This window comes from Haplochromis burtoni, unplaced genomic scaffold (genome assembly GCF_018398535.1).
Source record: "Haplochromis burtoni strain Fernald_Lab_line unplaced genomic scaffold, NCSU_Asbu1 Contig_65, whole genome shotgun sequence".
Taxonomy (NCBI): domain Eukaryota; kingdom Metazoa; phylum Chordata; class Actinopteri; order Cichliformes; family Cichlidae; genus Haplochromis; species Haplochromis burtoni.
Genome location: NW_024582426.1, coordinates 1,766,749 through 1,781,829, shown reverse-complemented (window position 1 = coordinate 1,781,829; position 15,081 = coordinate 1,766,749). Strand labels below are relative to the sequence as shown.

The following is a 15,081-nucleotide window of genomic DNA, read 5'->3' as shown; positions in this document are numbered from 1 at the left end:
TATAAGGAGCATAAAAGCTGAATGGTTTCGGTTTCAGTTCTGCAAAGCCTCTGCAACTTCCTGTCAACTCCTGCAACTTAGTCTTTCTGAAAGATACACACACTGTTTAAACCTCTGAATACAATATCAATACTGTAAATTATATTATTAATGCAATGGTAATGATGATTATTTACCAATAGCAGTAAAATAATTTCCCTGCTCCACACAATATATATAATGACTAGTTGTTACATGTGTATTAGTTACAAGGGTGGACGCTTAGTGCTAAAGTTTCAGATAATGGGTTCAGCAAAAAGCTCCTTCATCAGACTGCTCTGCCCTTCATTGTCAGGAACTGTTTGAATATGAATCATACTAAGCTAATGAGGGAGGGGCAGACAGGTTAGCTTGGACTCTAAGCTAATCTAGAGTCCAACAACACATATGTGGAGCTAGAAATAAGCATGATAGGTCATCATTCTAATTATTCTTCTAATTATAATTGCTCTTATTTTTCAATGAAAAACATCAGTTTCATACTTTAAAAATTCAATTTATATAGCGCCAAATCACAACAAAAGTCGCCTCAAGGTGCTTTATATTGTACAGTAGATACAGAGAAAAGCCCAACAATCATATGACCCCCTATGAGCAAGCACTTTGGCGACAGTGGGAAGGAAAAACCTGGATGTGACTCGAGACCACATTAACCGCAGCCTCACCCCTCCAACCCTTGTCTGTGGGAAATGGAAGGGAAGGACTCCCTTTGTTATTGTTCTGCTTTTATGATGTTATTGAGCTTTGGTTCCTATTTTGATTTTGTTATTTCAGATGTCCTCTGTCTTTTCCATCCCCTGTCTTGTCTTTGTATTTGTGCTGTCGCCCCCATGGTATATTCAGGTAAATTATTTTTTTTGTTCTTCTCTTATGCTTTTACACCCTGTCTTTTTTCCTCCCGCTGATATTTTCCACCTGTGTCTTATTTCCTGTCTGCCCCTCTTTAATTTTGTCACCTGATTTTCATTGTTTTCAGTTGTTCTCACCTGTGTCTCATCATATATATTCAGTATTTGACCTGGTCTCTCCTTTTACTCTTTGCCAGACATGTTAAACTGTGATGTTTTTGAATGCATTAGTGAATGTTTTTGGATCATCTATAGAATTATTATAACTGAACATTATTGGATTCCTAGAAGGTCGACTGTCCAGATAACATTCAATGTCATTTCAGGAATCCATGATTAAATCTGACTGACACTCCACAAGTGGTTTGGAGGTAACTGACCTAAAAAGAAAAAGATACTTTATTGAATGTTTTTTTTTAATCAGACATTGTTTATGCAAGACAAATTCAATAAAATAAGATTATGGAAAGTAATGATTAACAAATCTCACTCCATGACCATGATATTTGGGATAGGCGCCAGCCGCCTCAAAGCCCCTTAACTGGATTAGTGGTTAAGAGATGCATGGATGACATGATGAAATTAATCTGTTGTTTGACAGTTCAAAAATTGGAGGAATTGCATTATAATAATAACAATTTTTATTATCAATATTATTATTACCAATAAAATTCTTTATCACAAATAGAATTAGATGGATTAAATGACTTGACTGGAGGCACAGCATTTGCAGCTGTCATACTGACCATGCTGGACACAATGGCGTTATCTCCCCTTGTGCACACCAAACATCCTGTTTCTGCTTTCTTTATTTTCAGTGTTAGGATATCGGTCTTCCTTCCCCTCCAATCTGAGCTGTTTACGACTAAATAAATATCCATGCACACGCATGCATGCATCCTCCAATCCTACATTGATGAGTTTGTGTGTGATGTTTAACTTAATGTCATTCCACCCTCCTCAGACAAGTTCAAAAAAGAACAATTAAAACCAAGCTCCATCTAAGAGAGAGCAAGCATGTCTTAATATGTTCAACTACTCCATTAACTTTAGACCGCTTTCTTGTAAGTGCCATAAGCGACCTGCTGAATGTGTAGACCACTGTAGTTGTATGACACCTGGCTAAGTTAACTAAATAAACTAAATTAAGATCTTCTTCTTAGCAACTTACAAATACAAGCAAACACTTGGACTTATAAAAGCATGTCTTAACTAACAAAATTAAAACCCAGTCTACTTTATTAGGTGCTTTAATATGGCTAGCTAGTAGGTAATTTGGCACAATGCACAGGGAACTCAAATGCAGATCAGTCATCATCAGTATGATTGCTGACACCTGTGCCTTTCCTGATTAAACATGTCAAATTGTCAGCTGAGCCAACCACAGGAATGCTTTTAAGTTGTTACAATGTGAGGAAACTGTCGTAGTAATGAAGTAAAATTTCAGAGCCAATAAGCACATTGTTGAGTCATCTGGTTTGAGTCAAGTTGGGGTTGGTGTACAACATTAACAATTGTCTTCTTTTCTTTTTCCTGATTTAAAGTTTTTAAAACTCTGATCTGCCAGTGAGTGAGATCTTCTGTCCAAGTGCTGTAGTTCATCGATCCTATTTATGCTCATAACAATGCATTGGCTGGTGACTCTTGCATACACTTTTGCTCCAAGTCCCTTTCTTTCATGTTCATTCTATCACAACTGCAGAAAATAAAGGAGTTCAAGTTACTGGATAGAAAATTCATACTTGAACTAAACTGCATGTATGTCAACATGTTTTCCATTACACTAGTGAATGGACACATATAATCATAGAGATGTTTCTTTCACATGGGTCTTTTCAGGCACGTAAACATAGAGGTACTTCCCAGTATTTTAGGTCCCACAGAGTTAAAGATCATATTCAATTATAACAACGAAGAAGTGAAGGGAGAATACTTTACAGCATACATAAATATTGGTGCCAAGTGAACCTTTTTTAAAGGGAAAACGAACAAGAGAGGACAAGAAAATGCTTGTAGCAGATTAGGAAATTAATCTTGTGCCATCCTTGACAGAGTGTCTCCCACTCTTCCATGGCTCCTGCTACCTGCCCTATTTCTTTTACCAAGGCTGGAAAAACAGGAAACGTGATGGACAAGCAGTGAAGAATCTGATCAAAACCTCACAATCTCAAGAAATACAGAATAAGTTAAAACATGTGGAGACTGTCAGAGTGTCAGTGCACTAACAGGCCAGTTCACATATGACTATATATGTCATTCCTGTGCAGGAATGAGTTATTGGTAAACATGATAGATTTGCACATATGGATACCACATTGGCCCCAGAGGTTCAGGATGAGAGAGCCTACTTTGAAACAATAAGACTGCCTCCTAATGCGTGTTGTCTATTGAGGCAGGAGGTATATTCACATGAATTAAGTAAACAAATACAAGTGTTTCTTACCAAAGTAAAGCTTTCTGGCTTATTAGTCAACCAAAGAACTTACTCTTCAACCAATAACCTGCATGGTAACAAAATCTGTATTTTATGTTTAGATTAAATTAACTCCATTAATGTACTCAGTTTGAATTAAAAAATATACCCAACACTCTGCATTTTCAGACTACAGTGGTAATTTAAGATGTTTGAGGGTTTGTTGCTTTTTCTTGTGAGACGTGTGTGTGTGTGTGGGGAGGCTAAAGTAAGTCAACACCTTTTCCCCAGTACAATATTGCAAAACACCAAATCACCTGTTAAATGTCATGCTCTGCTGTTTAGCTTTTGAACATCTGTCGTTGCAACAACCAAGTGCAGGATTTTTCTCATTTTTGTTTGCTGAAAGAAAATGTTAGCAGGGGCTGTGCATTTCAAAATAAAGAACAGATTAACATTGCCAGGTATCTGTGTGGCATTAAAAAGTATTCAAGATTAGATGATAAAACACACTATTAGCAAATACCAGATACAAAATCAATCTTGTGAAGATTAAAAAAAATGTGGAAAGGGAAGAAGGGAAGTAGTGCAGCATAAAAAGCACAATCTGCTCTCCAATTATGGGATTTCTCCAGTAATTGGGCTATTAAACTCATCATCACCCTCTATGTAACCCACAACACACTTGCATTTTTAAAAAAAACACACAATTGTTACCATAATGATTTTGATAGTTTCATCTTGTTTCACTTCGTAAAAAAGTCACTTTAAATAGCAAAACAAGAACATTCACATTTAGGAATTTTGTTGCAAAATTCTTCTTTACAAAGTCATGCTTTGCTGGTTTGGAATTAGCATAAATACAGCAGCTACAGGCATGTGGTCCCCACATCAAACAGTGTTTTGACAGTACTGCTTATCTCTTGCGAAAGACAAAATATTTCTGATGGCTATGCACGAACATACAGTTTAACAGGAATGTAATGCAACAGTTATGAATTATGATCTTTTGACTATCACTTTGTGTTTAGGAATTGTGCAACTGTCATTCTGTGCAATGTCCCTGTCACCACTATAGTTTTCCTGCCGTGTTTTCCCTCCTGGGGCACAGAAAAACACATCTGCAGCGGAGCTGGGCAATGACGTGAGCGTCCAGTGAGAGCAGTGATAACCTAAGAGGGTCTCCTTCCTGTACAGCTGTGTTTGACCGGCACAAAAACACTTCTCAGTGATTACTCACCAAAGACACGTGCGCACACTCACAAATCTAAAGAGGTAATTGTGACACCGATAGTCTTCTTTTCCTTGATATGAAGTGTATTTACAGTACCTGGACATTCCTTTTTCTAAGGAAGGAACTAGCAGTGTTATCATGACAGTGAGAAAAACATCCTCTGGGTTATTACTGTTTTACTGCCCCTCCTCTACCAGCACTACCACAGCCACCCCACTGGCTTTTAATATCCAACAGTTGAGTGACCTCATGAGAAATTTGTGAATGGACAGACCGGCCGGCACTCTTATCTGGCTTTGCAGATTTCAACCCCCTTGTAGGAAGACACACAATAACAGTGTGGCAGCACATCCTGCTCTGCTCAATACATAATGGATAATTGTGCAATCAATTGTTGTGAATATACAGCACAGTTGTGAAGGAATCATTCAGTTTATAACCTGATACCAGCTGCAGATAGCAGTATTGCACTAACAATGTTGGGCTGGAGCTGGGCCATTTTATTCATGCTCCCTTTTGAAAACAAAGCGATGTGACTAAAAAGTACCATGGGAAATCTGAGGCTTGGTGTCATTAAATAAACGTACATTCAAATATCGTCCTGCCTGTTTCTTCAGCATGCATTATTCATGTGATGTGTCTCTGAAATGTTGTTATCCCAAGCCATCTGACGTGATAAAACAACTTTATTACATCCATGTTTTCTCGCAGACAAAAGAACCTCTTGCTTAAAAAAATACTTTAATCTTATTGTATTCAAATTATAGATGTTATCTCTTTCTGAAAGCTTCTGTAATGTAATTTATGACAGTTTTTCATATTGCTGTCTGGGATATTAATCTGATTCAATTTCCAGCTTGTTAATATGTATGATTCCAAGCACCATTTAATACAGGTCTCTGCTCACAAATGTCCGACAGTTTCCTGCAACGTTGTGGCTTGTCGTGAATAATTGACACATCAAAGCCATACAAGTATGTTTCTGCTTTTGTAAACAGTTCCTGATATCACCCATGATATTTAATCTCGTAAACACTATACTAGCGTTTATTCTCGTAAACACTAGTGTTTATGAGAATAAATGCTAGTATAGTGTTTACGAGAATAAAATCAGTCTTTACAATCACACCGTTCATTTACATTTATACCTGGTGGGTCTGGATTTCTGGCAGTTGAGGATTATGTTGTGACTTGAGCTCAAACATGTGTTGGCAAATTATAGTCAGTGTGTGTGCTAGTACCTGTCCATAATTCTGATGTCTCCTTTTCATTAAAGAGGAATCTTGGGTTTGACTAGTGGATGGGTGGCACATCAGTTAAATAAATAAACATTAAATCAACAATGAATGAATAAAAGTAAAGCGGTTTTTTCACCATTTAATAATAATTATCCCTGCAACGGAAATGCATTTGATTACATTGGAAAGTTTGCAAACCACAGGTATGACTTAAGTCAGCACTGCATCAGCAGCTTAGTTGGCAGGTCTCAGTCAGTCACACATATTGCATATTGGAGGGAGATCTTCCTTATGACTGAGCAGCATATCCCACAGGCTGGCAGGTCAGACTGACAGACTGATAGAAACATTGCTTCCAATCCAAGCCCAGAGGCTCCAACAGTACTCCATATCACCTCCCACTCCTGTCAGACCTCAGCTCTCCTTCTAGGCACAGTCGACAGTGTAGCTTAAATCCCATGGTCTCCCTGCACACTCAGTACATGATATTTTCTTTGCTGTGGTTGATTTAATTTGTTAATTATGTTGTAATTCAATCATATTCCCTTGGCATCCATTTCCCATGTTTTTTCTTAGAAAATTTCATAACATTTTGCTTCCAGGTTACCTCTTCTGATAAATGCCACAGGAGTTAATTTGCTGCTAAATACTTGTGTATCATGGAAAGCAATCTTGACAGCCAGCCTCTGAACGCTTAGGGCAAATGACAGGCATTTCAGATAAAGGTGTCAGTCAAACAAGCATGAGTGAAACTGTAAATAAGTGTGTATGCACATATATAGACAGAGATAGATTGATGGGGGTTGCAAGTGAGGCGGTGCGTGCACCTAAGCCTCTTTGTTAAAAGTTCTCTGACTCACTCTTTTTTCGATCTATGCAGGCATTTAGACACTGACAGACTAATGACATCCTGGTCATAAGACCTCACAGTTCGTTATCTGTGAGTGACGCACTAACCCAGGTCTGACAGTTTAACAAGGCATTCTGTCAACTCCAGACTTTGTGTGTGTGCACAAATGTTTCAGTTAATCTTTTCAAATATGATTAGATGAGTGAAAGAGCAAGGTAGATCGCCTGTATGATCCAGAATGGTGCTGCTACCCTCTTTTGTTTTCATGCTCGTACTTGATGTTGCATACCATCAGGACCTTGGGGTTCCAAAATTGAGGTGCAGTCACCTATCAAGAGCCCTTTGGCTCTTTGTGATCTTAGACTGGATGTTAGAACATTACTGCCCCTCAGTGGTGTAAATGATAGATCAAAGTCCCTGAATGAGAATTCTTGTTTTATAGTTTAAGTGGTGATAACTTCTGTTTGCTATATTTATAGCACAACAGTATAATAGATGTACCCCAACAGACAAATGAGAAGAATTCTGCTACTAGCACAAGAGCTCAGATTTCATGTACTGTATATCAAATTTAATTCTACAAATGCTTTTTGTCCTTTTTAAAATGAAATAGAATCTGGACTTTTATAGTTTCCAAGCCGTCTACCATTGGAAAAGGTTTATTTTTTGAAACCTAAAGCAGATCATTTTTAAACCACCTTGTTAAGTCTCCTCGAGGGCAGGAGGGGATAACACAACAACTCCGGAAACTCTGTACAGGTGTTATGAAAAAGGTTTAATGGCAGCGCTCTCACACATTAAATGACCCAGATTCAAACAACAAATGTGGGGGAGAAAGGGACAGTTAGGTTGTGCCAAAAAGACAAAACCAAAACTTAGCTAGTCCACTTTACTCCCACCACAATCATCAAACAAAAGAAGGACAGCAGCGAAACATCACATGTACCAAACAATTCAAAGGAGGGAAGAGAGCCGCACCCAGCCACAGGTGAGTCTCCTTATCAAGGTGTGCACTCCTGGATTGTCCAATCAGGGCCTCCCTCCTCTAATTAGTTGGACGTCCCCAGATTGACATCAGCCTGCAGTCTGCGACCTAAGGGAACGGCAAACAAAAGGAGAGGGAAAGAAAACATGCAGCCTGCAGGCACGTAACACACCTAAAATCATCATTTAAAAAAATTATTGTTTTGTGTCACTAAAACAAGATGCCTGTGTGTCCACGATGTGCAACACTGCATACATGCCTAGAAACTTGTCAGTCCAATGGTAAGCACACTCTGTCATAACTAATGTGCAGACTGGACCCAAACACAGGACTCTGAGAGATCAGTTTCAGCGACTTAATTTACAACATTGAGAGGTGATTCCAACAGTAAAGGTCCAGGCTCCACTTGGCTTCAGGTCCAAGTCAGAAATCTCCTCCACAGATACTTTACCAGAATTTTCTCTCTCACAAGGGCAAAACCAGGTGTTCTATGCAGAGGAGAAAACTGGTAAGTTGCAGGCAAGGTGCAAAACCAGATCACACTTACCACATGAGGAGCCAGTATTACTAACATAGCTTAAAACTCAGTCAACAACAGAAGGCGTTGACTATCAAATCAAAATAGTGGTGAGACAATCACCTGATGACAAACAGGATTGCTTATTAGCCTCAGGTGTGTAGAAACAAACAGCAGGAAACCAAAAGCTATTTCGCCCCTGCAAGAAAAGGGTGTGGTTAGATACACAAACTCAAACACACTCACACACACTCACACAAACATACTGAGAGAGAGAAAGCAAAAAGAGGACAGATGAGAGAAGCGCAAAGAACCACTGAGGAGTGGAGGGCCATCAGACAAGCTACTTTAAAAAAAATTTATTAAGTTTTTCTTTTTTTGTTTTGATCAAATGAATATCATATTGCAAAGAACTCTTGAAACTAGTGTTTAAAATGATAAACTCCCTCGAAGAATGTTTATAGAAGTCAGAGATCATTCTTCCCACATCTTTCTGTTGGCCATAAAAGAATGCAGGTTTACAGCACTTCCACATTGGCTACACCTTTCAGACTCTGTCTATGTTTCAGAATACCATCTTTAGCCATTTCACATCTGCACTCTTCCTGTAACTTTATTACAGCATAATTCAAGCATTAATGCTGGGGAAGGATGTCTGTCTGCATGTGTTTTCTCTTATGTCTGGGTACATTTGGTGAGCTGGCAGTCTGGTTTGTTGGGGGTGTAACACGAGATGATGTTCACAAGCAGTCTGTTTGTGAATGCCAAGGTATTTCCTGCCCGTGCAGAGCTCTGTCTTTGGCCTGCTTATCCATTCCTGAGGAAACTGCTCCAAATTCCTGCAGTGGACAGCTGTCATTTATTTGTTGCAGATATAAATTTTGTTCAGTCTTTTAAATGTTCCAGCAACGTTCTTTTTCATATAATTAATTGGTGGTGTATCTAATCTACTGTATTTTTTTTATTTTTTTATTTTTTTTTTTTGCCGGGGGGGGTGTAGCTATATCATTTCCACAACAGAGGGCGCTGTTGCTCACTTATAGTTAATAGAATGAGGTTAATGCAACTTGTGCTTAATTCCTATACAGTCAATACTTTTCTTTAATATGAATAAGGTTTGCTTTATTGGTGCCTTTGATCAGATCTCAGTTAGAATATGCATTACACAAATTAGGTTTAAAAATTCTAATTTGTCATTTTCAGTAAATCTGCATTGGACTATCCTCTGGCCTCCTCTGGCAGCACTTGGGAGGACATTCTAAATTTAACTACAATATAACCGCTTTAAAGTTTGGAAACAACTCCATGGAGACAGTATCGTTTCCTCCAGTCTATGCTATAATTAGCTGGGCTTGTTGTCCTTGATTGTAGACAAAATATGTTTTGTTGTCATGCATCCCATTCATTCATCACCCACTCAGCTTTTAAACCCCACCTCAGTAACTGCAGCAACAAGGCTTAAAAACATTAGCTATTTAAAAATACATATAACAACCCAGGAAGATGATAACATTCAGAGTAAAGTGTGGAATACAACCGTTGCCATTAGCCTGCAAACCTGCTTTAATAATATGCACTTTAAATGTGTTTGTGGCCACAGTGACCTTGGTTGTTATTATGGGCACTGAGACCTGAATACACCAAAGAAAAAGCAGAAGGGCATTGTTCCGATAGCACACCCACACACATGAACAATAAATGACCAAGGCTGGGAAAACATTGTTTGCTTTGACGCAGAAAGGAAATGACATGTATGACACAAAGAAACAGACAAACACACTCACGAATTATCATAGTGGGATGAACAATAAGTGATAAGTGATTTAAAGGAAACAAATAACAACACACGAGAAGAGCTTTCATCTATGATTATTTTTATTTTATGAAACTACTTACATTTAATGCCATTTTACTAATGTTTTTTCAATAAAATAATGCAAGTAATGTGAATAAAGAAACTGTACAAATAATACTCTAAAAATATCGATATCAGAGAACTGCCTCCTTATCAGCCATTCAATGTGCCACCAATAAAAAAGGATAAAAGAGTGAAAGAAAATATTTGCTGGTTCAATTATCTAAAAATTCCAGATGCCATTTCCTGTAGTAAAGGAAGTGGGTGGATTGTGCCTCAGGAAGTAGGCATTCCTTCACATTTGGGCACCTTAGACATTTTGGGTTTTTTTTATTCGCTGAGTAAACACGATAGCATTTCTCCGGCTGTCCAAAGAGAGCTGCACTTACAAACTTATCATACAACCTTCATTTTTCTCTGCTGAATAATTACATTATTGCTTGTGAAAATATCTCAGCTCCACAGTTAACACGTGAAGTTCTATTACTTGTATCGTTCCTTGTGTGAAATACCCGCAGAGAGTAAATGAATACTGTACAGTGAAACGACTGCGGGGAAAAAATGGGGTCAGACTGGTGGCGTGCTGTAGCGGATCTCCATGTTGAATTTGTCCGGCGTCTTGGGAAGAGGAGGCTTCTTCAGCATTTTGTGCTTCATGATGATTTCCTCGTTGGCATATATTGGGGTGTCTGCGTCGTCAGAGTGGTACCCTGACTGATATCCACTCGTCTGATTGGATGACTCCGAACCCAGAGACTCTTTACTCTTGCACCGCAACAGTTGGCTAAAGAGTCAAAGCAAGACGAGGACACATTTAAAACAGATTCACAGGGTAAAAAAACAATATGAAATAAACCACTCAAAGAAAGCATGCAAAGGCTTAGTCCCCACCTTAAGTTGGGTGTGGTTGGTAGATGTTGATTCAGACCCTTCATCTCCTCTGGTGAGAAGTCCATGCCACTGTCTGTGTGACCCTCCTGCCAAGAGGACAGCACTTAAATGAACTTAAGTGGTTGCTGCATGGCGGGAAGGTATTAACTTTCAATCACATTTGTTAGTGCCCACTTTGTGGCTCAGGGGGTTAGGAAGCACATCTCTAACTGGAAGGTCGCTGGTTTGATCCCCGGCCTCTCTGCCCTGGTCGTTGTGTCCTTGGGCAACACACTTTACCCTACCGCCTACTGGTGTTGGCCAGAGGGGCCAATGGTGCAATATGACAGCCTCACTTCTGTCAGTCTGCCCCAGGGCAGCTGTGGCTACAACCGTAGCTTGCCTCCACCAGTGTGTGTGAATAAATAGTGGCATTGTAAAGTGCTTTGGGTGCCTTGAAAAGCGCTATATAAATCCATTATTATTATTTTTTAATGAAATGGGAATTGAATGATTATTTAATTATCAATTAGCTGTATTTGTAAAAATATTAAGCAATTAAGAAAATTCGTTAATAGATATTTGAGGGTTTTTTTCTCTATTACACAAAAAGTTTTACCTAATACAAATTAGATTTTTTTTTTTGTTCGTCTGAAAGTTATTGTCCTAGTTCAAAAATTTTTTTGCATTCTTGTATTCTCCAAAATGTCAGTCAGGGGTTTTGCTAAAATGTCACATCCATTAAGTGTCCTCTCTGGCTAACAAATAATCTTCATTTCTCATATCAGTGATCCTGTTGTTTTAACTAAACTCTAAGAAAACCTTTAAACACAAGACAACACAAAAGTGTAAAGTCCAGTAAAACTGGAAATGCTTCGGAGCGTTTTCAACAATTCAACATTTCAAAGGAGAGCTACAACTCAGGACACATAAAATCTTGTTCCTTCTAAAGGTGCTGATTGCTCTTTGTAGACTTTTTGAAGACTTTTTGTACTAAGTAGATTAACTGTGCTCTTGTTTTATGAATGAGGTGGTTGTTAAATGTGTAGTTTTACACTAACCATGACACTGCTGTGCGCCACAGGGACGTCTTCAAATGTCTTCACACTGAGGGGACGACTGCACCTCTCATTCTGTTGGGACAACCTGTACAAAGAGGATGTGTCAAGAAAACCACAACTGAGTGCTCTAGCATTAACAAAATGAGAGAAGCAGTGGACAGAAGGAGGTAAGAGCATGACGCTGACCCAAGGGATGATGGGTTGTCATAGTTAAGCCGGGCTTCAGGAATTTCGCCACTTTGAGGCCTGCTATGTGGTCTCCTGGGGTCAGGGGCTGCTTGGCATTCTTCTGCTTCACCTACTGTCAAAGGTATATAGTCCTTCCCATCCTGGAGATACAGAGTACGTTACAGGCTCAAATACACACTGAATTAAATAATTATACATAAACAATTAGAGATATAACCTTTAAAAATCGAATACATAAGCCACATTATAAATCCATTTCAAATATATGTGATATTTTCATATTTGCTGTCATTTGCTTTTTGATTTTGTTTCACCTAAAAAACTTGCCAAAGCTCGCATAAAAGGCATTCAGGGTATGCTGCACAGATGTAACAATAGCACAGAGAAAGAGATGAAACTAAGGAAGCTTCTTTGTAGCTGACAATATTTAAGTGTTGCTGAGGCACAAATGAATTTTAAATATCCTATTACTTATGAACACTGCTGCCTTTTTGTTTAGGCCTGAACTGACCTGCTGGGCACTAGCCTGTAGCAGGTTTCCCAGGTGTTCAACCAGTTCGGTAAATGTTGGCCTGTCTGTGGGACGATTCAGCCAGCAGTCCAACATGGTCTGGTATCTGTGAATATGGATAATGAGGATCGCAATAAGAGCAAATGATTCAAGTTACATTTCTGTAAATCGTTCAACCGTCACTGTCTACTTACATCTCAGTGGTGGCATATTCGGGTGGTCTCATCCTGGTACCTTCCTTAAGCCTCCTGCAGAATGATTCATCAATGCAAACACCCGGATAAGGAGAAGCCCCTGAAGAAGACATTACAGAAGTTTCATTGCAGATATAAAGTGGTCATTAAGCAGTGTTATGTGATTACTTCTAAACTTAACCCTTACCCAAGGAAAAGATCTCCCAGAGAAGGACGCCAAAGGACCAAACATCACTTTGCGTGGTGTATACGCGGTCAAATATGGTCTCAGGAGCCATCCACTTTAGAGGGAGACGTGCCTGTGGTAACAATAAAACAGCAAATTATTCCTTCTTATGCTTTATTTGTGTAAATGAGTATGTAGTAAAGTGAATAACGTTTACTATCCTAATACAGTGGTATCTGGTAATGTGCATGGATATAGTGGATAGCAGGTGAACATGATACAAAGATATCAGACAGGTCAGAATGCCCATGCTGACCCAGGTCTGCCTACAATGGGCACAAGAGCATCAGAAGCTGACTATGGAAGAATGGCAGATAGCTTTGGTGACTTTCACTGTCTTTTCAATCATATGAACACCTGGGTGCACAAGGATCATTTAACTAGGGAGGAGAAAGCAACAGGATGAGCTTTTTGAAGAAGGCAAGACAGGATCCTATTTGGCACTAACATTGACTAAAATGAACTTCAGGTAATGTGTTGGTGAATGGTGTGGCAGGATAACTTGAGTCTCAGCTTCAATGGGTCAGAACTTATTTACAGCATGAGGGCAGCCCAAGCACTATTAGATTAGTGCTTCTAATGAAGGGACACACTGGTGGAGTATCGGTTAAGAGGACTCACGTCTCCTTTGCGGACATAGTCCGGGTCTTTGTAGACATCTCTAGCGAGACCAAAGTCACAAATCTTCACCACATTGTTTTCTGAAAGAAGGATGTTTCTGGCCGCCAGATCTCTGTGAATGCACTATCGACCAAACAGAGACATTTATATTCAAAGCATGGAAGAATTAAGTAATATCTCCAATTTCAATGCAGATTTGTGCACCAAAAAATTCAGACACTTGTGATTTCACCTTGCGGGAAGACAGAAACTCCATTCCTTTGGCCACCTGGAAACTGTAGCTTATCAGGTCTTCCATGGTTAGATGGTCATCATCTGAACTCTCTGTAATAACGAGATTTCACAGGAATAAATACGAAGCCTGAGTGGCACCACAGTAATGTTATTCTAAGTTGTCTTCAGAACCTTTCTGAATGTCCATGTTGCTGCCTGAAGCCCTGTCTGAAGTGGTAGAACAGACCGCTGTTCCTGTGCAGATGTCCAGCTGGGCAATCTTCCCCAGACCCAGATCCCCTTCAGTCACATCCTCCTCTGCAGACACCCACCTCTGACTATTTACTCGCTTCCTCTGTTCAGCACAGAACAGTTAAACTAATGAAAAAATCCCAACATTTCATGCAGGAATTGTTTGTATTGCCTGCAATATGGTTCATGTTAGATACAATCTGTGGACAGTACAGAACTGCACTACTACTTAATGATCAGTCAGTCTATTTGATTGTGTGCAACCATCTGGATTGTAAACCACATCAGTGGACTGACTGTGGTTTACTGGGTGCATGTGGGTTACACATAATTTACCTTGTAGGGGCTGTACTCTCCGCGCTTGCTCTTAAGGTAGCTGGATAGATTTCCATGTTTACAGTATTCAACAATAACCATCAGCGGTCCTGCAAGCAGAAGGAAGAGAAAGAAGTTTAATTATCAGAAGAAGAATGAACATTAACACATTAAAGGACAACAGATGGCACACTGATGTTGATTTATAAAGATTATAAGATTCAAATTCATGTGAAGAAAAGTTGCATATACAGGACATGCTTAGTCAGCTAAAGTAAATAATGCACTTGGTTTGACTGACCCCCAGGTTTCGTGCAGGCTCCCAGCAGGTTGACCACATTAAGATAATGTCCAATGTGGATGAGAATTTTCAGCTCTGACATCAAGGCGCGGTACTCACTTGCTGTGGCTCCCTCTGCACATAGAGATAACATTAGTTCTGCGTGTTTGAAGGTTTTTATTGTGTTTGCTCGCTGTGTGTAATAAAAGGAGGACAAAATACAAACCCTTAAGCATCTTGACTGCAACTGTGGTGCATGTGGTCGCTTTCTCAATGCCGAATGCAGCTGCTTCTACCACCTGGCCAAATGCCCCTCGTCCCAGTGGGTCACCTTTAAAGTAAAATGTTTGTCATGACCAAAATCCCTAAA

The 15,081-nt window shown here is 39.3% G+C and overlaps 1 protein-coding gene across 3 annotated transcripts in view; it reads right to left on the bottom strand.

Moving 5' to 3' along the window:
• Positions 1-7,320: 7,320 nt before the first annotated feature.
• kdr (kinase insert domain receptor (a type III receptor tyrosine kinase)) overlaps positions 7,321-15,081 on the bottom strand; it is a 22,718-nt gene continuing 14,957 nt past the window's right edge. For all 3 annotated transcript variants that reach the window (XM_042221392.1, XM_005923307.3, XM_042221391.1), the window contains exons 18-30: positions 14,938-15,042; positions 14,733-14,846; positions 14,453-14,541; positions 14,057-14,219; positions 13,884-13,975; positions 13,652-13,774; positions 12,992-13,103; positions 12,805-12,904; positions 12,611-12,716; positions 12,097-12,239; positions 11,911-11,995; positions 10,871-10,956; positions 7,321-10,763 (exon numbers count right to left, since the gene is read on the bottom strand). In XM_042221392.1, the coding sequence (XP_042077326.1) occupies positions 10,547-10,763; positions 10,871-10,956; positions 11,911-11,995; positions 12,097-12,239; positions 12,611-12,716; positions 12,805-12,904; positions 12,992-13,103; positions 13,652-13,774; positions 13,884-13,975; positions 14,057-14,219; positions 14,453-14,541; positions 14,733-14,846; positions 14,938-15,042 (1,535 nt within the window). In that variant the 3' untranslated portion in view covers positions 7,321-10,546. The remainder of the gene's footprint in view (positions 10,764-10,870; positions 10,957-11,910; positions 11,996-12,096; positions 12,240-12,610; positions 12,717-12,804; positions 12,905-12,991; positions 13,104-13,651; positions 13,775-13,883; positions 13,976-14,056; positions 14,220-14,452; positions 14,542-14,732; positions 14,847-14,937; positions 15,043-15,081) is intronic.